The sequence below is a fragment of the Anas acuta genome, chromosome 4 (assembly GCF_963932015.1).
Source record: "Anas acuta chromosome 4, bAnaAcu1.1, whole genome shotgun sequence".
NCBI lineage: Eukaryota > Metazoa > Chordata > Aves > Anseriformes > Anatidae > Anas > Anas acuta.
The window spans coordinates 24,778,590-24,804,838 of record NC_088982.1 but is presented as its reverse complement, the minus strand read 5'-3'; the positions used below and the strand labels follow the sequence as shown (position 1 = coordinate 24,804,838).

The following is a 26,249-nucleotide window of genomic DNA, read 5'->3' as shown; positions in this document are numbered from 1 at the left end:
ATTTTTCTGTGAACATTTTCCAATAAAGCAAACCGCTGTCATTAAAAAGAGACTTTTCAATCAAAATATTCACCCGGCCACCCACAAGTCCTCCATGCCTTTATATATTTTTTAATAAAAAATGTCAGATCTTGGAAAACAAAACTATTCAATTTGCTGCTTTTATTAAAAACTGCAGGATCAAAATGATAAAGACTTGTCCATGTACTGAAAGAACAATTTTTTTTTTTATCACAGAACTTTATTTAAACAATAATTGCGATTATTTCTAATTATTAATTTTAAGAACGCGTATGTGTAGGCTTCATCTTAGTGACATGTGTGGCTCCTCAGCTGACATCTCTGGCCCCTGTAGCACTGGTTGCTGAACTCAAGGCCGCTCAGTGGAAGCACAGAGACAGGATGAGGGATGCTGAGCAGCCCAGATGGTCTTTAGCCAGAGGGCCTGGTGGTGTAGATGGTGATTTCACATTCCTCTTTTCAAGCAATTGCAGCCTCTGTAGAGGACAATGGTGTTTGCAGAGAACCAGAGTGGTCTAACAACCAGGACATGGGGCAGGAAAGAACATTGGTAAGAAAATTATGCTAGGCAGACACAGGAATCGCTAAACAGAAAATATTGCTTAGATTGGCAGAAAATAAGGGTAACCGTACTTGTTTTGACATATGTACAAGGGAAAAGGGTATTTAAAAATGCAAGTGTGGTTGTTAGTAGTCCTCGTAGCTCTTGCTGGTTAATCTGGTGAAACGGATGAAAAGTTAAGCAAAATAAATAAATAAATAAATAAAATAAAGGAAGTGGGGTGGGAAAGAGAATATCTAGCAATTTCATCTTTCTGTTGCTGTCATACGAAAAGTGAAATAAAGCTGTTCATACCCCTATTGAAATTCTGAGTGCTGCTCAATGAGTTTAAATTCTTCTTTTTTTTTTTTTTTTCCAGGATTTAGACAGAACCCATCCCAGCAGAGAGTTAAAGATCTCTTCCCACTGAGGCCAATGGCAAAACTTCAATGGTAAAGCAGAAGCTGGACATGAATCAATACAGGAAACATGACCCATTTTCAGGTTATTAAAAGAGTTGTGAATTTTACAGCATACAAATTTTTCTGTAGGAACTTCCACTTTCTGTGTTTTTTAAAATTCTGATCAATTCTCATGCCCCCCCACTCCACTCCTGAAAATTCAGATGCATTGAGTGAAGTGCTGTGCTGAAACAGAGCATATTTATTGACAATGAAAAGAGAGCAGTACACTTCCAAGCAATTTAAAAATAACTCCGTTCGATTAGTTTCAATGCAAGGATGATAGCGCAGAGGATTATTTTTCTGTTGTAGTAAATTATTTATGTGAAAGTTGTTTTCCCTTTAACAAGTAAATCTTCCTCGACACAATTGCATTAGGTCTCTTGAATTTCATAATGGGGTTATCAATGAATGCACACAGAGTTTCAAGGTAAGCTAAGCTCGGGCCATATAGAAAATCAGCTGCTGTACTTGCACCGACACAAGTGCTCTTCCACATCTCTTCACATTGGGAGAACAAAAATGACGTGCTGCTGCTGAGAGTTTCTTTCTGTTTCTCACTTTCCCTTCATGGAAAATTATCTATGATGGAGCAGTGGCAATGAGTTACGGCCCTGGCAATGAGGGCAGCATGCACAACTCCAACACAGATCTGCGCTAAGCTGCTGCTCACCCAGAGCCCTTCCCAGGAGGCTCTGAGCATGGCTCCGTGTCACCTTGCTCGTGGGGACCTGTCCAGGAGGGGACACACGTGCAAAGAGGGGAAAGAGCAGTAAAAACCTAGCCTACAAGCATTCCTGTCCCTTAGGAGATGTAAATCATCCCCTGCACCACAATATCAGTATCATCCCTTTTTCAGCACTATTTTTTTCTCTGCACAGCAGTAATTTTAATATTCTTCTTTTATTGCCACATGAAAAATAAAGGAAAAAAAATTCATCTTCCTCCTGCTGTTCCTTTCATCCTGCTATGGACAAATTAATGGCACAGAAGTGCCTGCCCCCCACTAGATTTTGGCTTTGGTCCTCTGTAGGTTTTTATGTAGCAGAATATGACACTGGAAGCAGCAGGATCCTCTGCAGAGCAATATTTCAGAAGATGATGCAAAGTCAGGCACAGTCTGGTTTCATATCTTCCTTGGGCATATTTACATGCACATGCTCTCCCTATGCAGCACAGAGATTAACTGAAACTGGTCCAGATAATATGGTACTTCTATAATTCTTGTTTCTTGCTACATATAATATAGCACAACAAACATATAGGAACAGTGAGGAAGAGCCTTGTCTAAAGCTGAACAGGGTGCACCCATTAGAGGGGATGGGTAAAGGGGGAAGCTGAGGCCAGGTGGGGAGAGAAGGGGCAGATGTCTTTTGTCAATGCTTACTTCAAGGATCAGCTCTCAAGAAAAATTACCCAATTTCCCTAATTCCCTAATTGGAACAGAACAGAACAGAACAGAACAGAACAGAACAGAACAGTTCATTTGGAAGGGACCTACAAAGATCATCCAGCCCAACTGTCTGACCACTTTAGGGCTAACCAAAAGTTAAAGCAGATTCATGATGGCATTGTCCAAATGCCTCTTGAACACTGACAAGTTTGGGGCATCAGTTAAGGATTATACTGTTTTGATTAGGAAGAACACTTTTCCAGGTGCACAGTGATGTTCTTCAGAGACAACAACAGGAAGACAAAAAGACTGCACTGAGAAGCCATACAAATAGTCACACTTGGACATCTTATGGAGCCAAAACCAGACAACATCTGGCTATTTTCCCATTTGGCATTCAAGGACAGTAAAAACATCTCCACAGGCATTCAAAACATTGATGGAGGTGGGCAGGAAGCTCAGCACTGCTTGGCTTTTGTTGAGCATCAGGAGCCAGAGCTGAGTATGTGAGCAGTACTTGCCATGTGGTGTGCCTACGTGGCAGACCTCCTGCCACGTCTCCTGCCTACGAAGAGAAGCAGAGACCAGCTATTTGCCCATACCACTTCTTACAGCTTCCTGAAGTAGGAGGAGAGGGCTGCGTACATCGTTTACAAGTTTAGGGAAGATTGTGTTGATTAGCCGTATAAGCACTTATTTCAGTTCTGCTGTTTCAATGAAGTGGTAAGACACAGCCTGAAGTGTTGCAAATTGAAAATGCAGTTCAGAAATACCTACCAAATATTTGAACCAACACCATATTTTCTAGGAGAAAATATCTTTAATATTTAAAATAGAGTTAATGATAGTACACAAATAACAAGGTTATTAGAGGCAACTCAGACATGTTTGTCCACAAATGATGCTCTGTGGGACTTGTGAGAAGCCAGAGAGTTTCCACCTTCTCTCTCTCTGCTCACCTTCCCGCTGACATTGCCTCTCAGTGATGCACAGGATGCGGCTGCAACAGCCAGGGGATGAGCACTGCAAGCATCACCTGGCCCCGTGGTGCTGCTGACCTCTGGCTCTGCTGCTCTGAAAGCAGGGATTCTAAGTAAATTTCCAGTTTTTCTTCAGAACTGGGGTGTTTGGTGAACTCTCTAAACTGCCAACACAATATATATGTCTATCAAAAATATTGGCTTGATAAAAGTAGACGGTGACACACACTGCCCACAAGTGCTTCTCCTAATTTGCCCTTGAGAATTTAAACTTTCAGATAAAATCTGTTGGGAGTGTAATGTTTCTGGAGACAATCACTGTTTATGTTTTTAACCTTTGAATTAAGGGTTTTTTTTTCTTCTTTTTTTTTTTTTTTTTTCTCAAATGCAAGCCAGAAAATGCTCCTCTAGTAGCATTCAGTACATTTATTTAGACTGATTTAATCTCCTACACAACTATTTGTAACTTCTATTTTTTTGACATTCTGAAAGCATACCTTCATTTTCTACATTGTTTTAAAGCTGATTCCAAAAGAATTAAAAAGATTAAACAAATGAAAAAGAAAATAGAATTAAAGAAAAATAAATGGCAGAAAACAAATTAACATATTATGCACAGTTCTGTTGTGGTTTTATAATAAAAATGCAATGCAATTAAACAAATTACTTTCTGTCATTCATAGTGGTTCGTGCAATGAGATGATGTGTGAGGACAAGGGAGAAGTTCTGCAAATCAGCTTCTTAATTACCTAAGCGCAAAGTTTTGGAGCTTCAGAGGAGCAGAAGAGAGCCTTGCAGTATCCAGATTGCATCAGTCATGACTCAGAGCAATTGTCCTGCTTTCTTTCCTGGAGAAAAACAGCAAATAATTATTAATATATCACTGAACACGAAGAATTAGTGAAATACATTGCAAAAACAGACACTGGTCTTTGTATAGTATTTTTTCATCAGTACCTGCAAAACAGTCTGCACTCTGGATGGAACTGATCTACTTCACCGATGGGCTGAACTGCCTTTCAGGGTCAGATTTTGCCTGATTTTAAAAGGGTTCTTATTGATTGAAAGTGGATCTGAAATCAGGCAGAGCTAGAAGAGGCCCGGCTATCAGCAGATCCCATTATGCCGTGCAGAGGGAGCTCCAGCCGGAGCTCGGCGGGGCCCCTGCAAGTTAAGCATATGCTTTAGTGCTTTGCAGGACCCGTGCCAGAGATCTCCATCCTTTACAAGATGGAGTTACCAAGCTGATGGACATACTCCAAAACAGGGCTCCACGGCAGAAAAAGCAGCAGATTAAAACCCTTAACTGAAGGCTCCTTTTCTCCTGAGTGGCCAAGAACAGAGGGGTGCTCTCAAAAGCACCCATGATTAAGATAAAGGGGAGTGCAGCACTGTCACTCAGCACAGCCACATGCGGTGCATCCTTTCTAACCTAAGAGAAAAGAGATTTGAAATGCTGATAGACCTTGCTAAGACCAGGCTGAAAACAGACTGGTGCAGAGAAAAAAAAATCTCCTGTAACTGCTATGGCTGCTACCCCTTGCAAACTAAGACTCTGTAAGGGCGGCCAAATCTTTCTGAAAAAATTTGGATATAAACAAGCAAGCAACCATAGATTGCTTAAAAGAAAAAAAGAAAAAAAAAAAGAGTGCTGCACACGCAAGAGCTTGGGGGTGATGAAGAGGACACAGGCAAACAATGCCAGTTCAGTCTTAGAAATCCTTGTAACGGATCCTGATGTGCTCATCTCCCCTGCTTTCATTTCTCTTCTGTCCTGGGTGAAGGGTTTGTGTTTAATAACATCATTTGCATCAGTGTGTCCCAACTGACCAAGGTACTAGGGCTGGGGGAGATTAGCATGGTAATCTCATTCTGATGGATAAAATTAGCAAAGATATTCCCCTGAATGGAGAGCTGCCATTGGCGAGCTGCCGTGCTTAGAATCAATTACTAAATTACTTTGAGCTCTAAGTCGACAGTAACAGAAAAATATTGGCATCGACCGAAATGAAATAAGATAAAAAATATGCGATCATTAAATCTCTCGCTACTATTCGCGAATGTGACTCACAAGAACTGCACAAAAAATAAGGCAGAATTTAATTTTTAACAGTGGTCCCTGTCATCATTTCAAGCGGAGCTGCGCAGTGCATGGAAGCAGAGCCCAACCTTCTTCTGCTGCTTCCCGGAGGAGCATGTGCAAGCAGAGCAGGGTCCAGAAAGGCTGTGCCAAGGCATAAACCCTTCCTTCGTGCTGCAATTACCCGCTCTCTGTGTGGCAGAGTGTACGTACTTACTGCTTTGCAAGTATGTGTTAGGAAAAGGAAGGTCCCTGCACCAGAGAATGCACAGTCTGGGGGGGGTTTCTGGACACACACATGGTGTGCAAAATTCATCTTGATTGCTCTACAATAAAAATAAATAAATAAATATATAAATACATAAAATATATCTTATTTTCACTACAAGCAAAACCACACAGAATATACCTTCACTCCTCATTTGACATGCTAGGCAGGGCAGAAGTACTTTGCAGGGATGGAGAAGGTCGGAAGGACTGGCACGTGCATTGCTTTGGCTGAGCTTTTGGAAGTAACTACGGTTTTCAGACTGCTGGCTTTTGACTGCCTCAGTCACGAGCAATGGCACACAGGTCTGGCATACAGACAACACCAGGCTTTTGAAGCTTGCCTAGTTGAACACGTGCACCTAGAGACCTCTCATATCACTGGCTGGTTTTGCAGAGTTAAGTCACAGAGGCTGTAAATAAAAGCCCAGTTCATCTCTGCTGGATTAGAGGAAATGCAAAAGAGAAAAACAAAAAGAAAAATTACCATCATTACCCAGAATATGGAACAGGGCTCATTCTATCTTTAAACATTACCCACTATCTTAGCCACAGTTATGGAGTATGTGGCTTCAAAATGAAAATAAAAGTAAAAAAAAAAAATCCAAGTAAAACATGACCAGTTGGATAGCAGAGAAAAAGAAATGTGAAAGAACCTTTTATCAGCTTTAAACAGTGGGAATCACAGTAGCATAAGTAATTGATAATATTATTAGCACAGTATACATATCAGCTGTCGGGATATTATGAGGACTGAATCCAATCTCTGTTGAGGGAGTCAGGGTCAACATCATTAACTATAGATCCTGTCCTGGTTTACATATAGAGCCCTCGGGCCAAGTGTCTGCCAGATACATCTCTATAGATGTGCATAGCTATAGGACATACAGGGGGCTAATCACACACATCAGTAATAGACAACAAGCTTTTGTTTATCTGAAGGTTTACTGGAATTAACTGATTAGTGTCAAGTTGACACAATAACTTTTGTCTGCAATGTAGTTGATCATTTTGATGGTTTTATTGATGGAGTGTTGTCTAATGTAAATTGTAAGGGTAGTTGAATGAAGTAGGAAACATTTTAGTTAAACAGAAATTGAAAAAGCCACTAGTAAGCCTATCTTTAAAATGTCACATTCTGCAGCCTTACAGATGCCATATAATAGTAACAATGATGGCAACAACAGTAAGTAAGGGGAATTTAAAATGGAAATAGGCACAACCCAGACATAAAATTAACTCTCATATAAATCCTTAGATGATATCCTGATGATAAAATGAATGTAAGGTGAATTTAGCATCTCTCCTTCACAAAAAAAAAAAAAAAAAAAAAAAAAAAGTCAACCTAATAAAATAGAAGGGAAAAAGAAGTAAAATATATTTATTTACCTAAACACAGAATGGCCCAATTTAGAATAAAAGTATGAATAATATTTAACAAAAAATTCCTGCTGTGGCAAACAAATTAATTCTTTGCATGGACTCATAATATTATTTTCTGTTACTTGTTAGGTATAATTACGTTCTTCCACAGATAATAAGTAAAATACTGCTTTACAGTGACATGTCAAATAGCTTTTATGAACTAGTTTAGGCTTTCTGTTCTTATGGCTTCACAACACAGTTAGAAGCTCTTGGTTCACAACTACACATAAGAATATTCATCTTCTAACATAAATAACAATGGACTTCTTTTCTGATCCAGCCATTAGGTTATTTGGTGCAGCTGTTGGATGATCTCCTTTGAAAGTAAGCTCATGGAATACAATTATGTTATGAATGATTCAAATATCAAAAAGATGCTATAGAGTCTGAAATATTTATGTTCTGCTATAAATAACAGAAAACTAATTCACATTCTTTTATAACTTCAAAATCACCTTCTTTTCCTTTCCAGACACAAACTGTTCTCCCCACAATAGCAACTCAAAACAATTAGGCTAAGACAAGGGGGATACTGTGTGTCACAAAACGAAGTAATTAAATTTAGGCAGTATTATCAATGATGCCCAGTTCCAACCATTGAAGCGGCAGTTAGTAACCCCAGTCTGTCCTTCTATCAAAAAGCTATTTATTCTTCATTACTGGCTATCCCTGGCTTATAGGGATTCATTGTCATTAGAGTAACTTATAGGAGGAACAGTTAGTGCAGTGATATTATGGAAATAGCCATTTCACAGTTCATGGGCAAAGTAGAATCGAGTCACAGCTTTCCAGCAGTTGTCCGTGATGGTGAAATCTTGTCTGTTTCATTTATCACCCTTGAGGATTCATTACATTTGTTTGGCTTATAGCAGTGTAATAGAGTGAAATCATGTCACCAGAGAAGACGTAGATTTTGGAGATCCCATCTATGCAATTCCTACTGAGATCTATACACTGCAAAACTGGGGACAAAGCATGTTGTACCATGAGGATGCAGATTTCCCAGTTTAGATAAGAAATAGCCAAACCAACACCATTCCACATTTTCCATATGTAGTAATGGCTCCCTCTTCATATGTCTCAAAATTAACCTGACCACTATTTGCTCACAGAAAATGTTGGGCTCTCTCTGCTTCCCACTTTGCAGCCCATGAAATACATGCTACAGAATTCTTCTCTCCAAACCACAGTCATTAGCTCTTGCTAATTATCATTGCACTGCATAGGGTGTGACTGTCTGAGAGCGTGTAACTTCAAGCACTGTGCTTTCAAAAGGTGTTGTCACACATGCCTTTAAATCAGAGGAAGGAGAAAATTACAAGAGCTTCTTACATGGAAGGCAATGAAAGTAAATGGATGTTTAGATAGGTTGTATCATTCTTGAAGAAACGTAAATCTAATTAAGCAATTCATTTTGTGTGCTTCCCTACCTGAGAGTACATTAATGCATCCAAGAAATCACAGCCCTTTTTCAGCAGCATCTGACTTAGCAGTTTTCTGAAGAACTCTGCTTCTCTACTCAAAAGTGCATGGTGTTGTTAGACCCTAATATTTGGTCAGAGCCTGGTGTTACTAGTCTATTAGGCACATAATAAGTTTATGCTTGTTTGAAACTGGCCAAATACATTGTCTGTCCAGATTTCTGTCTAGTTCCTATAAAAATTAACTTGAAATGGATTTTAATATAAGACTGGGAAAAAACAACAACAACAACAAAACTCAGTATGGAAAACAAAATGTTTCCTGTGATTAGCTCTGAAATAGCTAACCCAAACATTTGGCTTTTGTGCAAATAAAGTCATTTTAAACCTACTTTAAAAAATAGATCCTGTGCAAAGTTATATAACATTTCTAAATTCCTTTTTGCTAATTTTAAACAAGATGTTAAAATATCTTGCTATTGATATTCTATGGATCTTACATGTAGTTATTTGCATCATAAAAGTACCACTATAACAATGTCAAGTCAGAAGTGGCTGATAAGAAGCAAACACAATATGTTGCTTTTTATTTCTACAAGTATCATCTTTTTATACATAAAGCATAAAGGAATCTTTTACATGTAGCTGTACACATCAAGGATTCCCAGCTGTGCCTGGCAATGCGTAGTTAAGTAAAAGTATGAAAAGAAAACAGACTATTTGTGGTCTGCACAACAGGCAGGTACAACAGTCAGCAGAATGGCAGAGGGTGGTGGCCCTCTTGGGCAGCATTGGGAAGATGGGGTGGACAAAACAAACTTTTTGTGTGTGTGAGGTTGTGATTTTACTCTGACCACCCACAAAGAACAGGGAGGAATAGGATGTTCGGCAGTAACCTAAATTTCCCATGCTGGACCAGCCTATTGCAAGCCTAAGCTACAATACAGAAAGATGGTAGGGATCTCCAGACAATGCAGATGATGCTCTGTCAATGCATGAATATGCCTTAAAAGTACAACCAAGACAGATATCACATGTATATCTAAAATACATTCATTAAAATATATTCTATAGTGGAAAGGAGAAATCGGTTTAGAATGAAACTATGGACAGGCTCACCATGAACTTCAGCTCAACATTCCATTTATACAGTAACTATCCCAATTTCTTCAAAGGAAGAAGGGAGCATTTGAATTTTAAGTACTTATATGAGAGGTAGGCTTTTTTTCCACAAATGTTTTCTCATCAGAGCAGTTGTGAATGCAGGGTGGCCTCCTCAGGTATCACAGCCTGAGGATTCTTCGTTCTGTCTCTAGTGACTCCTTACTTTCTCTCTACACTCTTATTTTCCAGGAAATGTTTGAGTTCACTCTTCTCTCCTGCCTGCATTTTTTCTGTCTTAACTTTTACTTAACTCTCCAGAATGCCTTTGGCCATCTCTTTTCCTATTTCACGAACAACATGGTCACTGACAACTAAAAGGTCCGTATTCTTACTCTCAGCCACCTTGGCTCTGAACACCACCAAGGATTCTTCCTGTTTTCCTCTCCTCCTGCAGCTTCTTCTGCCATCCCACTGGAGCACTGAAAAAGATGAGATATGCAATAGTGGAAGATACTGCTATTTGTCACTGGGCTCACTGTGTAGAAGCAACACAAGGTCTCTTTGTGCCCAGTATAAACATCTCTAGTTCACAAGTTCAGCAAACAGAATAATATGAAATACATAGGTAATATCCAATTTATGTAACAAATTAATAGAAAGCAGTAATCTTGATGGCAAAAATATTCTCTAATCATTAAGATCAAAGGATAAATCTGAGATAAAATACTTTAAAACACTTTGCCCAACAAGTCTGTATTCAACAGCAATATTAAATTAGCCTAACAAATAAGAAGTAAAACATAAAAATTACAAGTTGTAAGGAGATTAAAAGAGTATTCTGTTAGTATGATTAAATGATTTGGGGTTTGGCATAGAGAAATAATCCTGAGATATGTTTTCTATCTCAGTGTAATATAAAGGCTGTGTATTACATAAAAAAAGGGAGAACAAAAAATTTTGCTTATCCCAGGATTCTAATTGCTTTATCTTGCCAAAATTTTTCATTGGGTCAAATACAAAGACCTTCATTCAGTAGTTACCAAGGCTTTCTTCAGGAAAATTCCCCTTGGCCTCATCGTTTTCTCTACAATTTTCACAGTCTTACAGGCAACTCACAGCTGCCCTATGGTACAATTTGTCAGTCATGATATACTGTGAGATATGTTATATGCGTGTGTGTGTATGATATAATGATGTGCAAAATAGAATATATATTAATTAAAATATAAGAGGAGAATGCTATTTCACTCACTGCTAATTTGCATTTCATATTCCCAAAACATTGTAATACTATTATAAGGTATTGATCCAAGCATGACCATTTGATTTCACATCAATACTAATATGACTTTTCCATGATCTGTTGACATGTGGGATTTTCCTGAGTGAAATATTTTTTCTGAGTGAAATAAATACATAGCAATGCCTGAGTATTTTCTCTGGTAAATCTGGGTTCAGCTGTTCTGTATGAAAAGCTGTTGATAACAATGTAAATCACCCTGTCCCAAAACTTGAATATAGACTTTTACCAGTAGACTTGGATTTCTGTTTTAATGCTTTCCCTAATCTATTTCTTTTCCTTTCCTGCTTTGATATAATGGTGTCTTTCCAATACTGTATGTTGTCTACAGCTATACTAAACATCCTAAACATAGGCAGAAAATGCCATTTAGGAGTAAGACTCCTTCAAAATCTCATTCCCATCCTTGGTGTGGTTGTTCAGGACCTGACATAAGGATTGCTGGAATAACAACCTTCTGCTGAATCTCTCTGAATTAGGTAAATAATATATTTTCTTATGAAACAGTTCTTGCTTTACTGTTTTTTGTATACAGATCCCAAAATCTTATGGGTCCAGCAACCCCATTCTTCTGTCCCACTAGATAGGCACACAGTATGATACTCAAATAGCCTTTTGTTTTCTCAGAACTGCTGATGTACTTCTTCCTACTAAATCCCTGTTTCTATCAACATTACACAAGAGTTTCAACCTACACTTTTGTTATTTTTTTTTCTGGTGGTTACCAACTTCAAACCTACCCAGCGGTTGGGGATAATGACTTATCTTTGCTGCAGATATCCACGTGGAGATCTCTTTCCCCATCTATACACACACATGTACCCTACACAGTTTATGCTAAAGACAACACCACCACTTCCATTGACTTACTTGGAGCAGACCTGGATCTTACTGGCAAGGAAAGCTTGAATGGGAGAATGCGGTATGTCTGGGAAGTGTGCTAAAAATTAGCCAATATTGGGTTCTTCCCAGATTTAGCCCAAAACCAGACATCCTGTTTTCCTCAGAGAAGCCAAGGAACACAAGGAAGAGGCAGAAATTGTCACTTTCTTCAAATGAGATGTTTGTCTTTTCCATCATCTACCAAGACCTGAAAATGGTTCACAACCCCAAAATCTAGCAATAGCCCTCACTGCTCCTGGACCACAGGGTTACTGCAGGAGGTGAAAACTTCACTGGGGCAGGGGACAAACTCTAATGGCTGATCCAAAGCAATTTAAATCACTTTGTGAGTTTGCTAGAGCTCTATCACTTCCTTCTTGGTTCTCTTGATAGACTGTGTGTAAATACAGTGTGTATTATTCTATGTCCTGCCATCTACTCACTTTCACACATCACTTTCCTTACTTTTGAAGATATCAGCATATTGCAGTATACAATTACAGAACCTGAAAACTCAATTAATGTGCTATTTACATGAGTATTAACTAGAACAATGCCTATAAATGCATTAGGAAAAAAAAAATCTTCTTACAGATTGCAAATAAACTTTTAAGAACTGACCCAGTGCCAATCCTTTCAGCGCCTGTCTGGATATAGGTAATTATTTTAGTTAATGGCACAGCACAAGGTCCCAGAGTACACACATAAACCCACATTTTCCAAGAGAGATTGAAGCAAGGATTACATAAAAGGTTTTAGTAAAAACTACAGACTTGTTCTCATCTAAAGCTAATACCCATTCACATTCTCTATTAACGTAAACAGATAATTTACCCTTAATTTAAGGACCCTTCACATCAAGCATAATCAGCTTAAGGAAGATATGTGGTCAGCATAAAAAAAGATGTATTTTGCATCTTATGTCTCCTGCTTTTCATTCAAGCTCAGCTCTGCATCCTGTTGTCTCCAACCAACGTAGGCTTCTATATTGCTGTTTCTCCTTGGCCAGCACTTGCCAGGTATGGTCTCTGGCTTGCTGAAATCCTGACAGAGGGAGCCTGGGCTTGACTGCTAAAGCCTGAGGGCCCCACCAGCACCCTTCTTACACTCACTTAGCAGAAGATGGACCATACATGACTTGAGCCTGCGATCCCATTTTGATGGAAATAAAACAAAAATGCAGATGTATGTGATTAGCACGAAAGCATTGTTGCACTTTCCAAGTTAGCACATGGGCCTGGATAGTCGTAATTTAATTGACTGATTGATTGATTGATTGGTTTGAATATTTTTACTGGGAAGCTAAAAATGAACAGGTGCCAGAATGATGTTGCTTTTGCATGGGAGTCTGGGACCATCCATCACGCGTCACTTGCAGGCAGGAGGGCTACTGGAAAACAGTGGGGCAAATGCAGCCAGGCTTTGCTAAGCCGCCTTGTAGAAAGAACATAGCTGTGGTGGTAAAAACAAACAGAGGAGCCATGGAGCAAAGCCGCCAGGGCTGGAGCGGCAATGCCAAGAGCAGTCACCCCGCTGTGGTGCCAGTAACAAGGGCTGACCTCCTCCAGGGTCTGGCTGCAGGAGGGGAGTTCTTCCTTCAACCCTGAGCAAAATGCGTCTGAACCACCAAGGAGAAGGTCCCAGCCTGTCTGACTGGGTGCTTCTTGCTCGTCCTTTCAGACTTGCTGACTACCTTTAGTCTCTCAGGTATGTGGCCTTGCTCTGACCTGTTGCTCTTGTAGAGAGCCTTGCAGAGCAGGACATACTACAGGGGCTCTGCGCACCTCAGCAGCGCCAACACGAGCCCTGGTGAAAGAAGCTCCATGGGATTTCCTTCTGGTAGCCCCTGCCCTTGTGTGGGAGCTGAGAGCACCTTGCCTGAAGGCAGAGTGTATCCTTCCGGGCAGGAATTCAGGATCACCAAGCTGTGCCTCCTTGTCACTGGCTACTTATTCTGAGAAAAGAGGCCTTTTTAGCTTTCCATTGACCTCTTGACTTAGAAACAGTTATCTTTCACTCTGGGAAGAACATACCTTTCCGTCCCTCTTACTGCCTCATTCAACCTCATTGGGCTGATCGACACAAACAGGCATAGAGACATCAAATTGCCCTAATTGGGTCAGGCCATAGGTCTGGTCATGGCCAGCGATCATTGCTTAGAGAAAGAACAGAAGAAGTGGGGCCCTACAGAAGGACCCTGCCCTTGGTGAATCTGCCCAGCTACCAGCAGAGTAAAGGCTGCAGCTGGTATCCATCACCTGATGATGCAAATACAGAAATACCAAATACCAGAAAAAAAAAAAAATCTTGAATTTTTTAAACTCATGCACATGGTTTTTATGAAACAGCACAAATATATATTTACAATTGTATGTGACATGGACCTCTATATGTGAATCACTAATGGCATGTTTCACTGCGCTTCTGTACTCACAAGAAAATAGGTGGATTGGCACTTTCTGGACATAGTAAAGATAAGAAGTATATATATATATATATATATATATATATATATATATATTTTTTACTACCAGTAGGGTTTCTTTAATTCTCTCTCAAGATATTTGCGCTGTGGTCTCTCTCCTTACAACTTGCTTTGTACATTTCATGGGAGGTTTCTGAGTTTCTGTGATCCTACCTTCAAGTTCTCAGCCCCGTTTCTGACAAAGGCATCACACTCCATAACTATGTAACTACTTTTATGACCAGCTTGCACAGGCAAGCTGCAGCCCAAGCAGGCTGTTCAACACTAATCCAAGCTCTGCCAAAATCATAGTCTTCAAAAGGTCCAGTAGGCTTTGACCAATTTCATCAAGCTTAGAGGCAAGGCCCTATAAGAGGTGCTGCTCAGGCTGTCCCCATGCACAGAACATTACACCCTAACTCTCTGTCTTTGCAAAACTGCACGTCTTTCCTACAATTTGAAGCATCCTACTCTTCCTAGGATCTTACTCTTTCTCCTGTGTGCTGCTCTGCATGGGGCAAAAAATACCTCTGGATGTACAAAGTGCCAGGGTTGGAAAAAAAAGAAAGCATGCTATTCATTGTCAATGTTTACGTAAGTGGAAAAAATCTTTGCTTACAAAACAGAAGGTGAAGGTTATACCATCTGAAATGTGTGGGGTGTTTTTTTTTCCTGCTGAGCCATGTCGGGCAGTGCAGGTGGAGCCTCTCCTGGGTGCAGTGGAGCAGACAGGCACAGCTTTGCTACGTGTTTCTGCTCTCACAACCACACACAAACCTTGAGCTGTTCTTTTTATCTTTCTTTCTTTTCATGGGGCTAAAAGATAGCAGTTTGTAAGACAAGCAACAGCCAGGCCTTGTAGCTTTTGGTTTTAACCAAAATAACCACAGTATTCCACTGGGGAACAAAGGAGAGAAGTGTCCGGATCCGCACTTCACTGGCTGGCCGATGCCAGGAGCAGGTTAGGGGCTGGAGGAAGATGTCTCCTGCATAGAGCAGTCCTTTGCTCCTAACAACAGAAAGCTTTGATTCGGCCACATCTTGGCTCCAAGAGGGAAAGCCAAGCCTTCTCTTCGGGCTGCTGCAGCCCCCAGGCCCCTCGTGCTGCCCTGCCTGTCCCAGCAGCTGCCCTCTGAGCATCGCTGCCTTTCACATCCCCTTCCCTGCTTGCACAGTCCACAGCTAGCATTTTGCTTTTTTTTTTTTTTTTTTTTAATCGCAGAAAGGCCTCCCCGCCTAATCTAATTCCCGCTCCTTTGTCACAAGCAGATGTCACTTTTACATCTGTGCGTCTGCTCGAGCGCCCGGCTCCTCCAGCCCAGCAGATGTTGCCGCCGCCAAGGCAGCAGCGAGGAGGGGTGTGTGTTGGGGGGGGAAACAACAAAAAAAAAAAGCAAGGCTCAGATCCCTCTGCTGGCGGCGGCCTGAACGCCACGGCCCGGCCCTGAGAAGCGAGAAGAGAGAAAAACCCTGGGAGAGTTTCGGAGCTGACCCTAACCGCGCCGCTCCCCATCCCAAATGGGGCTGCTCGACGGGGGGCTGCTCGCCGTCCTCCCCACGGGGGAGCTCCGGGCAGGGCAAGCGAGGGGAACCCCACACCGGTGCCCGGGGCTTGCTGCGGCCACGGGTGACCGCGAGGAGCCGTGGAAAGGCCGCTGGGCCGGCTCGGGGCCGCTTTCCCATGGGCGGCGGCGGGCGCACAAAGGCGCGCTGTTCCCTGTTTTGTCTCGCTGCCTCCGAGCATTCCTCCGGCTTCCCCCCAACCCCGGCCCCTTCTGAAAGGGGGAGAAGAGGAAAGAAAAGTGGCTTTTACACGGGCAGAGCCTTTTTCCCCGGCCCCCGCTGGCAGGAGGCACCCCGCGCATCCCCCGCGCATCCCCGCGCATCCCCTGCGCGCCCCGCGCATCCCGGCTGGGCCGGGGCTGGTGGCGGAGACAAAAGGGCCCTTTGGGAAGGCAAAAACAAAACACACACACACAAAAAAAATAGAGGGGAGGGGGGGAGAGAGAAAGCAACCGGGAGGCTCTAATTCTATTTGCGTCGCCTGGAAATCAGAAGGGGTTTTTCCACACTTCGCCTTGATTTGATTATTCCTTAGAGATGGTTTCTCTGCCCCCAGCCAGACGCGTGGGGGAAGGCCGCCGAGGCAGTTGGCCTATAGTGGCAGTAATCGAATTACCCATTTGCTCCAAGTTTTTCGGCAGAGCCGCTCGCGTGGAGAAAGAACAACCGGAGCCCAAGAGCCCCGGGGGGGCGGGAGGGACGGGACGGGACGGGGGGGGGACAGAGCCAAACCCTGCGGGCTCGGGGTGCGGAGCCGGCCCCGTGGGGACACCAGCGGGGGACAGGGACCCCGCGGGGCGGTGACAGCCCCCGAGGAAGGTGCTGGGCTTGGGCACGGTGGCTGCGGGTGCCCGGCTGCCGAGCGGCCCCGCAGCCCCGACGGCGCGTCCCGGGTGCGGGCGGCACCGGGGGAGAAAAAGCGGGACAAAAGGTTTTTCCCCGGAGGAAAAGCATTCGGAAATTTATTTTATTTTATTTTTCAACTGCCCTGCGCTGTTTGAGAGGGGGCGAGGCACCTCCCTGCCCCGACCGCGTATTCATATTCATGAGAGCGCGGGGAAATAAAGACAAATCCCCGCTGTAGTAACACTTAGATTCGCATCATTCTTTGGTGCCCTTTAGATTTGGGGGACGGAAGACAGATGTTTGCAGCGCTTTTCTCCTCTTGTCTGGCGGCCATAAAGGGAGAAGCATTCAGAGCTCGCAATTTGTTTCCACCCTCGCGCCGGAGCCGTGTTCACATTTATTTTCATTTCGCCGCCGCACAAAAAAGTGACCACGGGCCGCCGAAGGCCGTTCTTTATCAAATCCACATCGTACAACGTGCGGCCGCCATAAAACCTTCAGAGCTCGCCATAAAGCCATCACCCGCCTCCTCAGCGGCTCGAGAATCTTGAGAATCTTTCTCTCTCTCTCTCTCTCCCGTTTTTTTTTTGTTTTTGTTTTTTTTTTTTTAATGGCCCACCGGGAACCCGGAGCGCCGTGTCCCCTAAAAAAAAACCCGCTTGTTGTAAAACCTCCTTGTTGTAATTAACTGCACCGCTCCAGAGCATCTTTAAGGTACGAGAAAGCAGCGCCCAGCGCCGCCGTCCCCGGCTCCCCTGTGCTCAAGGAGCAGCCGTGAATTAAACTACTCAGCTCGACAAACACTGCGCCGGCTTAAATGCCCCCGTAAAGGCTTTAGGAGTTTGTTACTTTAATTGCCGACTTGTTACGGAGCACATAAAGGGGGTAATGAATGTAATAAAGCTAATTACCCGCGCATTTAAATCATAGAAAATCTCCACCGTCCGTTCGCGCGGCGGCGAGATGCGACTGAGTGTTTCCTGCGCTGCCCCACCGAGAGGGAAGCCTTAATGAAATCCAGCTAACGAAATGCAAATTACACCGCCGCCGAGCAAACTCCCCGCCGAAGCGCGGCGCTTCCCCCGCTGCTGCTGCGCGCAACCTGCGCGGGGCCCTGCGCACCCGCGCAGGGGGGCACCCAGCCGCGCTCCCCCCTCGCCAGCTTTGCCTGGTGCCCCTCGGTGCTTGGAAAGGCGCTGAGCCGAGCCCCCAGGCTCGGTGGCACAGTGCGAGCAGCTTGGTTTGGAGCTTTTCCTTTTTTCTTTCTTCTTTTTATTTTTTTTATTTTCTTTTTTTTTTTTCTTTTTCTTTTTTTTCTCCCGCAGGGGGAAAAAGCCGGCGCAGGGCTGCCCGAGCCCCCCGCACGCACCCGCTCGCCCCCCGCGCACCCACCTCGCCCCTGCCCCTCCGAGATCCGCGCTGATAACGATCAATAACCATAAGGAAAATTTAATAAAAGCCTTACGTGGGGGCGAACAACTAAAAACCGGGACCCCGAGCCCAACGCGGCTCCCAGTTACAATCCAGATGTTTTGCGCCCGGGGGCTTTTTTCGTTGCTAAAAAATCCCCGCAACCGCAGCGCCCGGCCGGAGCCCCCGGGAGAAAAAACACCAGCAAGCAACGAAAAATCGCGGAGAAATGCGATTTGGAGATTGCTGGTTTTATCCCCTTAACCAGGTGTGTGTTAAAGAAACACGCTCCGTCTGCACATTAATAATAATAATAATAAAAAAGAGCAACCCACTGGCCCACTTACTCTATTTTACAGGGTGCCCGAGTCTGCTAATGTCCCAGTCCTTTATAGCATTTCATGCACTTCGGGGGGTAGACTTGTTGTTAAATTGAGCGTGTAACGCTCTTACAAAACAGGTTTCTCTATGACATCAAGGTTTCTCTCCCTAACCAAGCGCGCACACAATAAAAAAAAAAAAAAAGAAAAAAAAAATCCGGGGAAGGAGGGGGGCGGTGGGGAACCACACTATCTCAATTTATGCCTAAGGTATATGATCAGTTAAAAAGGCTTAAAAGCACGGGCAAATTGGATCAGGGAGAATCGTCACCCAACTTTCATTATTTCCAAGTAGTGTGATTGAATTAAAGGGCAGGGAGCTGGTTAGAAGGGAGGATCGAGGGGCTCGGTGCGTAATGGTGTGGTATTAAATTCTAATTAGAGATGCAGGAATCAGCGATAGGGAGGTTGGACAGCTCGGTCCCCCAGTGCCAGCCCAATAGACTGATGAGTTATTGTCATGTAAAAAGCGCCAGCAATAAGACCAACCGCTTTGCTATTGTCCAAGTGGAAAGAGCCAAGTTTATTATGAGGACTATATGCTCTAGAGACCTCAGGCAAGGCATCTCATAGGAGGCTTTTTCATAAAACTAGGCTCTGCTGGTAGTAAGGAGGCCACTCTCGAAGCAGGCGTTGAGCTGTGCACATCTCCCCACCACAGGCACCTTCTCCATATATCCAGCTTTGATTTCATTTTTTCCACTTGGCTGAGCCATCCAGAGCCTTTTCAATGTATAAAATGGAATATTCTTACCTCAATTCCTCTGCCTACGAGTCCTGTATGGCTGGGATGGACACTTCGAGCCTGGCTTCAGCTTATGCTGACTTCAGTTCCTGCAGCCAAGCCAGTGGCTTTCAATATAACCCTATAAGGACCACTTTTGGGGCCACCTCTGGCTGCCCATCCCTCACTCCAGGATCCTGCAGCCTCGGCTCTCTTAGGGACCACCAGAGCAGTCCATACGCAGCAGGTAAGGACCTCCAGCTTTCTTAGCCCCGGCAGCCGCCTCGCTGCTGGTATATAGGAAGCCTTGATTGCATTTGAAAATGGAAATGTGTTTAGTATTTACCAAACGAAATTTGCTTACACAAATGAAAGAATTTATCACGTTAGAAGCGATTGCAGGGAGGGGTAATTCACTTACAGGGTTACACTATCCTAGTCACACCCGAACCGCCAACAAAATTATCTTAAGCTGCCAAAATGATAGGCATAATTTATTTACTTTGCGATGAGACGTAAAGCTTAGAAAATAATTAAATAACCAAAGAGTAAAGCTCATTACTGACACTGTCTTAAAAAAAAGGAAACCCAACCCAACAGCAGCAGCGGCGGCGGCGGCGCAGACCCGTTTTTTGCTGGTCATTATTTTTGCGGCACTTTTTACCGAAACCTCTTTGAACAGGATCAGCTGGTAAGGCTCGAGAAATGCAAACAAATTTCGAAGCAGCTCGGTAATATCATTACCGGGTGACAGCTAGCGAGCAGCCCGATGTTTCCTCCGATGCTTTGTGGCGCTTTCAATCAGTTCTCCCCTCTCCCGGCGCATCCCCCAGCCGGGAGCGCTACCAGCCGCCTGCCGGGCTCGGGGCTTTTCGCTCTCCCACGTTTAGAGCATCCTCGCCTCCAGCCCTCCGCACCCCCGTTTTAGCGTTAACCCCCTCTCGCTCTCCCCCCACGGGTGCCCCCCTCGTGGGTTTCTCTCCGCGATGACTGCTGGACTCCGCCGCCGCTTCCCGCACCAGGACGTTGCCGTTTGGGCACCCCGCCGCCCGCCTTTCCGGACAAGTATCTTCGGGCAGCCACGAGCGATTCACAGCTTTTTCTTCTCCTCCTCCTTCCCTCTTTTCCTTCTTCAGTTCCTTACAAACTCTTCACCGACCACGGCGGTTTAAACGAGAAGAGGAAACAGCGGCGGATCAGGACCACGTTCACCAGCGCCCAGCTCAAGGAACTGGAGCGGGTGTTCGCAGAGACTCATTACCCCGACATTTACACCCGGGAGGAGCTGGCGCTCAAAATCGACCTCACCGAGGCGCGGGTGCAGGTACGTGCGGCTGGGGGACGAGGGGGCGCCGCTCCGACGGGCACTGACGGGCACCGGGCGCTCCGACGGGCACCGAGGGCCCCCCCCGGGCACCGAGGGGTCCCCCGGGCACCGAGGGGTCCCCCCGGGTACCGAGGGCTCCCCCCGAGCTGCGGGCGGAGGGCGGCGGGGCCGTCCCGCGGCTCCCCCCGTGCCTCCCGCCCGCCCGCAGCGCCGTCGGGGCGCCTTGCGGGCGCCGTCGGGGGCCGGGGGGCGGCGGCGGGGCGCTGCCTTCGGGGACTACGGGGCTGCTCCCCCTCTCCCGGCCCCCTCGCTGCCCTCTCCCCGCCCGCTGCCCCCCCAGGTGTGGTTCCAGAACCGCCGGGCCAAGTTCCGCAAGCAGGAGCGGGCGGCGGCGGCGGCGGCGGCGGCGGCCAAGAACGGCGCGGCCGGCAAGAAGTCGGACGCCTCCCGCGACGACGAGAGCAAGGAGGCCAAGAGCACCGACCCCGACAGCACCGGCGGCCCCGGGCCCAACCCCAACCCCGCGCCCAGCTGCGGCGGAGGCGGCGGCGGCGGCGGCCCCAGCCCGGCGGGCGGGCAGGGAGCGGCGGGGCCCGGCGGCCCGGGGGGGGAACCGGGCAAGGGGGCGGCGGGGCCCGGCGGGCTGGCGGCGGCGGGGCCGGGGCAGGGCTGGGCCCCGGGGCCCGGGCCCATCACCTCCATCCCCGACTCGTTAGGAGGCCCCTTCGCCAGCGTGCTCTCCTCGCTGCAGCGGCCCGGCGGCACCAAAGGCAGCCTCGTCAAGAGCGGCATGTTCTGAGCGCCGGCCCACGGCCCTCGGCACCCGCCGCCCGCCCGCGGCTCTGAGCGGGGACCGGGACCCGGCCCCGCGGCGCAGGGACCCCCCGCGAGTCCCCCCGGGGCCGCCCCCTCGGCCCGGCCCGGCCCGGCCCCGCAGCGCCTCCGCGGGCCCCGACGGGGCGGACGGGGTTTGGTGGGGGGGGGGGGGGCTCCCCAGCAGGCCTCCCGCCGGTGTTTCGCTTTGTTTCTCCTCGTTTTCTTTTTACGAACCTCCTTCCCGCCGCCAGCCCGAGCGGGCAAGTGTCTTGTCCCCCCTCCCGCCCCCCCGCCGCCCCCCGACGGGGCGGTTCTGGCTCCGCCGGCCCTCGGCTGGGTTTGGGTCTCTCCGCTGCCGGCCCCCGGCCCCCTCGGCGGACGGCTTGTATTTATTATTAATTATTAATTATTCTTAATTATTCTTATTCCACGGTCCACGCAGTTTTTAGGCACCTCCGTTAGGGTTTTCTAATTTTATTTGAAGAGGCACAAACTCTAGCTATTAGTTGAATGTCGGCAGGTATGCTTTCTCTTTTTCTGTGTCTTTCTACGACTGTGTTCTGTGACTCAGCTGTATAGTGTTAATATCAGTACAGACTTGTCTAGTTGACCGTATAAATAATGTTTTCCCTTCTCGTAGTCTCTATGGCGTGTCTTTATGGAGAAATAAGGTTCTCACGGGTTCCGTTCCCTTTGCGTTTAGAGAGACCAGGTTCAGGCAATGATATATATTTTTGTTATCAGTTGCATGTCGTCTCATTCTTTTTTTTTTTTTTTAATTTTTCCCTTTTTTATTTTTATTTTTTTTCCCTACCTGTTGGAATATGTTTGTGAGCATAATCGTCATAAATTATGTTCAGGATTTTCAGATTTATTTATAATGTGGTTAAGATGAATGCTTCTATTTAAAAGGGGAAATATTTCTACATGTGCATATAGTTTTCCAAGAGTGTACCATTAATTGATTGTTGATAATAAAAACCAAAAGCAAATATAGCTCACCCCAGCTCTTCCCGCTTATTGTCAGGGGGTTGTTTGGGAGGTGCTGGGGCGATGGGGGGGGGGGGGCATGTTTTTATTTCGGCAGAGACTGAAGGTGAAAGTCGCAGGCTCGGGACGGGGTCATCTAAAGGAGGGGGGGGTCTGCAGGGATATTTGTCACCAGCCTTCACGTCGGAGAGGCCACGGCCCTGTGTTGGTTGGGGAGGAAGGTACACGGGGTCGGAGCTTTTGTAGCAACCCCGACGGTCAGAAAGGGCCGGAATTAAGCTCAACCCGTTACGATAAAAACGGGGAATGCAGCACGGGTCTGCTTTGTCCGCGGGTGGACCACTCCTGGAGTAACGGGGGTGAATTTTGCTTTAAACGCCCGCAGCTTTTTGGGGACGGGGCCTGGCGGGCGGCGGGGGCAGCGCCAGCCCCGACGGCGCGGCCGGGCCGGGGCCCCCCGAGGGGCTCGGGGCAGCCCTGGTGCCACCCCCCTGCCGCCCAGGGCCACTGTGGGGTGACGGCGGGGCCGATGAACTCTGTCTGACTCTGGCAGAGTCGACGGGGGCGGAAAAATAAAAGGCTGGCTTGGGGGGCTGGCTGTGGAGCAAAACGGCAGCAGCGTTCCCTGCAGTGCTGGAGTGTCCAGAGAGGGGTCTGCAGCCAAGGGCACAGAGAAAAGAGCCAGCAAAGCCAGGCAAGTGCTGGTTCGCTAAAGAAAATCCTTCAATAAGCAGATTTAAAATGCTGCAATAAACCATACGGTCAGTTTTCCAGAGGGAAAAACAAATAGGCACCCTGTATGCAATTATTGAATGCAAGTTGTGTTATCGCGTGGCTCGCTTTTACCAGTCCACCTGTTCTCCCAAACACCCGAGAAGGATTTAAGGACATCTCTGCTCAAGGCAAACTGTCTTTAGGAATGAGCCGTCTCCAGCCAGCAGCACAGCAGCAGTGGCGGTCAGTGGCAAGCTCCCCCTGCCCGATTCACCTGCAGGGCACGGCCAAGCTGACCCTTGTGCTTTTAGGGACAGCAAGACCCGCTCCTCTGGCACCCCAGCCAGCCAAGGGGCATCCAAAGATACTACAGCTGTTTGGGCCTTGTGGTGCAAAGCTTCCACGTTACAGCATGCACTGTGATTGATAAAGGGAGGAGATGACAACACACTGCTACGTGTCTGGGTGTTTTCTTCCCATCAGTTCATTACTTTGTCTGCTAAGACCTGGGGTTTGCTTCTAATATGAGGGCTTCAGATTCCCAGCATTGGATCTAGCTATGTGTCTGCTAGGCTGGAGACCTTTCTCTCTCCTAATTTCACTACAATGTAAACCGATTTGCATTCTAATCTATCTTCCTCTGGATAAATTAAGTAGGCTGTGGCCTTAAAACCTCCCATACTCCTCAGGGCTCAAACTTTTAAAATCTTTTCCAGAACTGAAGCCTGTTGGTGACGACACTTTGCAGAAAGGACATCCGGACAGCCCCAAATGCTGCAGGGTCTCTCTCAGTAATGGGTCATACAGCACTAAGATCACCTCTCTATTACTGACCATGATTCCGCATTCATGTATCTGAACTTCTCCTTGGTCCTTTTGGCATGCTGCAACCTTCTGTCCAGCCACGTATTCCCTCCAACCCTAAATCCTTTCCCTTCTGACCATAAATCCTTTCCCCTCTGACCATCAATCCTTTCCCCAGTCACTTCTTTCCCTGTTCTGGTCACCCCCCAGCAGTGCAGGGGACCGCAGGATGCCCCAGACCGTACAGGATGGACCTGTCGCAAGAACCAGCATGCCAATAAATTCATAAACCTTAGCAATTATTCAGTCAGGTAGAAATGGATGGTTTGAAAACTCATGAAGCTTGTTGCTCCAGCCTGTTTGAAAAGGAGTATTAATTAAGTAATCTGCAGCGTTGCTGCTGACCTTCCCAAGCACGGAGTCTAGGCGGGCCACAGGGCACCCAGAGGGGGCCCAGGCCAGAAGAAGACACCAAACGGCTGCTGACCAGCAGTGCCAGTGAGAGTCAAAGCTGGTCTCTGACACTGACAGACAGCACTCGCAAGGCAAGGAGCTCTGGGCAGGAGGACCTGGCAAGCCCAGGGATGCTTCAGTGAAGAAATGAGGGTAAGGTGTATCACTCGCATTTTGACTCATGTTATTGAAATAAAGAGTAGTTTCTTTTAGAATTCAACATCAATCTGACATGAATGCATGGTGTTTCTTGAGGAGTTCAAAGGTAAATTCACATTGCTAGTATTACAAACTTCAACACAGCTGTGTTTGTAGCAACTGCGCCGTTTTCTTGTCTGCTCTTTTCAATGCCGTGACTGGAATTCGGGCCTAATGATGAATTTGGCTCTGGGGCAGCTCCTGCACTCTCTCTCTTTCTTCTCTCCCGTACACAAACAAAAACTTGTTTACAATATGAATCTCTGAGATGGATGGGTATTTACATGACAATGCAAAAATGAATTTTATTAGTCAGGAATACATAGCTAGCATGTAGGAAAACTACAAGTAATATAAAATCTTTTTCACCGAGAAATGAATGTGTCTAAATGGTTTAATCTTTACATATCATCACCTTCTTAATAAAGCTATCAAACTATTATCAACTTTTTGATTTCAAAGAGTCAAACATTACTCTATGGACCACCCTCACCATCTGTAAGGCAGAGCAGCAATACGGAGGCCATACTGCAATGGGATCTGAAGCCTGCTGCTTCTGTCATTGGTTTTATTTGGTCCTTCACATGTTGGCACCTGAGAGCTGTTGGGGAACGAACCGATGGCTCCATCTGGAGTGCTACTAAAATGTGTCTCCATCTTTGAAAACCAGCTTTGCTCTTTGTGCTTTGCACAAGAGCTCATGAGGTAGGCCAAGGCCAGGCCATTTGAGAGGAAGCCCATCTTCTTGCCACATGGGGGGCTCATCCAGAAACAGCTCAAGAAATGTTGGTGTGAAATAAAGCTCCCTTTTTCTAGGCGGGACATTTCCTGTGGAAGGAGGAAATCAGCTTTTGGGCTAATCCTTCTCATGATGATCACATCAGCAGGAAATTAAAGGTTCTGAACATGGACAAGAATGTCATTTCACACGGTTGTGCAGTTCCAGTCAATGCTTTGTCCTAATCCTTTGTAGAGTAGAGGCAGAAGGGAAATGCAGACACTTCTTGCTGTTTCAAGTGGCTCAGAGGAAGAAGCTCAAATGTAGAAAGTCTATCAACAACATTAGATAAAAATTCAGGGTAGCCCTGGGACGTGTGAGACTAGCTATGCCTTTCCAGAGGTCTGAAATCTAACATCATCACTAAGGCCGCTGACACTGGGCATAAGCTGTGGACAGGGCCTTTGTCAGCCTTAACTTCCATATCATTTAACAGAAAGATGTTTACAGAAAACAAATCAACACATTAATTTTCCCTAAGGAGAAAATCTACCCAAATGTTACGAGGTGAATACTCAGCACCTTGAGAGCCGCTGCACTGGGGAAGCTTTAATTCTCACTGCAGTTTACTGAGGCAGTGTTAATGGAATTAAATACAATGTATGGTTACATGTACGTGCTCTACAGACTGTCATGAGGTGCAGGTTGGTCTTACCTGCCCAGTCTGGTGGGATTCACAGAAAGGTGGCAAGGACGATCAAGGGCGCATGTCATTCTAGATAGGAGGAAAAGTTACTTGTGTTAGCAAGGGAGTGTGCTGTAGTGTACAAGACTACATTTATGTGAATGCCAAAATACTGACCAGACTGGAGATGCTAGGTTAGGGATTCTTGGTTTTTACCCGTTTAATCTCACCTTTCAGCGAATGTTTTACTCTGCCAACATCAGTGCTGAAGATACCCATGGC

At 45.9% G+C, this 26,249-nt stretch overlaps 1 protein-coding gene across 1 annotated transcript; it reads left to right on the top strand.

The window, feature by feature from the left end:
* The first annotated feature begins 18,932 nt into the window (after window positions 1-18,932).
* On the top strand, window positions 18,933-22,397 carry PHOX2B (paired like homeobox 2B). Its single transcript, XM_068680215.1, has 3 exons — window positions 18,933-19,509; window positions 20,399-20,586; window positions 20,930-22,397. The coding sequence occupies exons 1-3, from the start codon at window positions 19,269-19,271 to the stop codon at window positions 21,386-21,388; spliced, it is 888 nt and encodes a 295-aa protein (XP_068536316.1). The 5' UTR covers window positions 18,933-19,268; the 3' UTR covers window positions 21,389-22,397.
* Window positions 22,398-26,249: the final 3,852 nt, after the last annotated feature.

What these genes read in the sequence shown, in the direction of transcription:
- PHOX2B (XM_068680215.1), top strand. Translation starts at nt 19,269, where the DNA reads ATGTATAAAATGGAATATTCTTACCTCAATTCCTCTGCCTACGAGTCC. An exon ending in GAGCAGTCCATACGCAGCAG is followed by an intron (nt 19,510 to 20,398) that starts GTAAGGACCTCC and finishes TTCCTTCTTCAG; the next exon opens with TTCCTTACAAACTCTTCACC. An exon ending in TCACCGAGGCGCGGGTGCAG is followed by an intron (nt 20,587 to 20,929) that starts GTACGTGCGGCT and finishes CTGCCCCCCCAG; the next exon opens with GTGTGGTTCCAGAACCGCCG.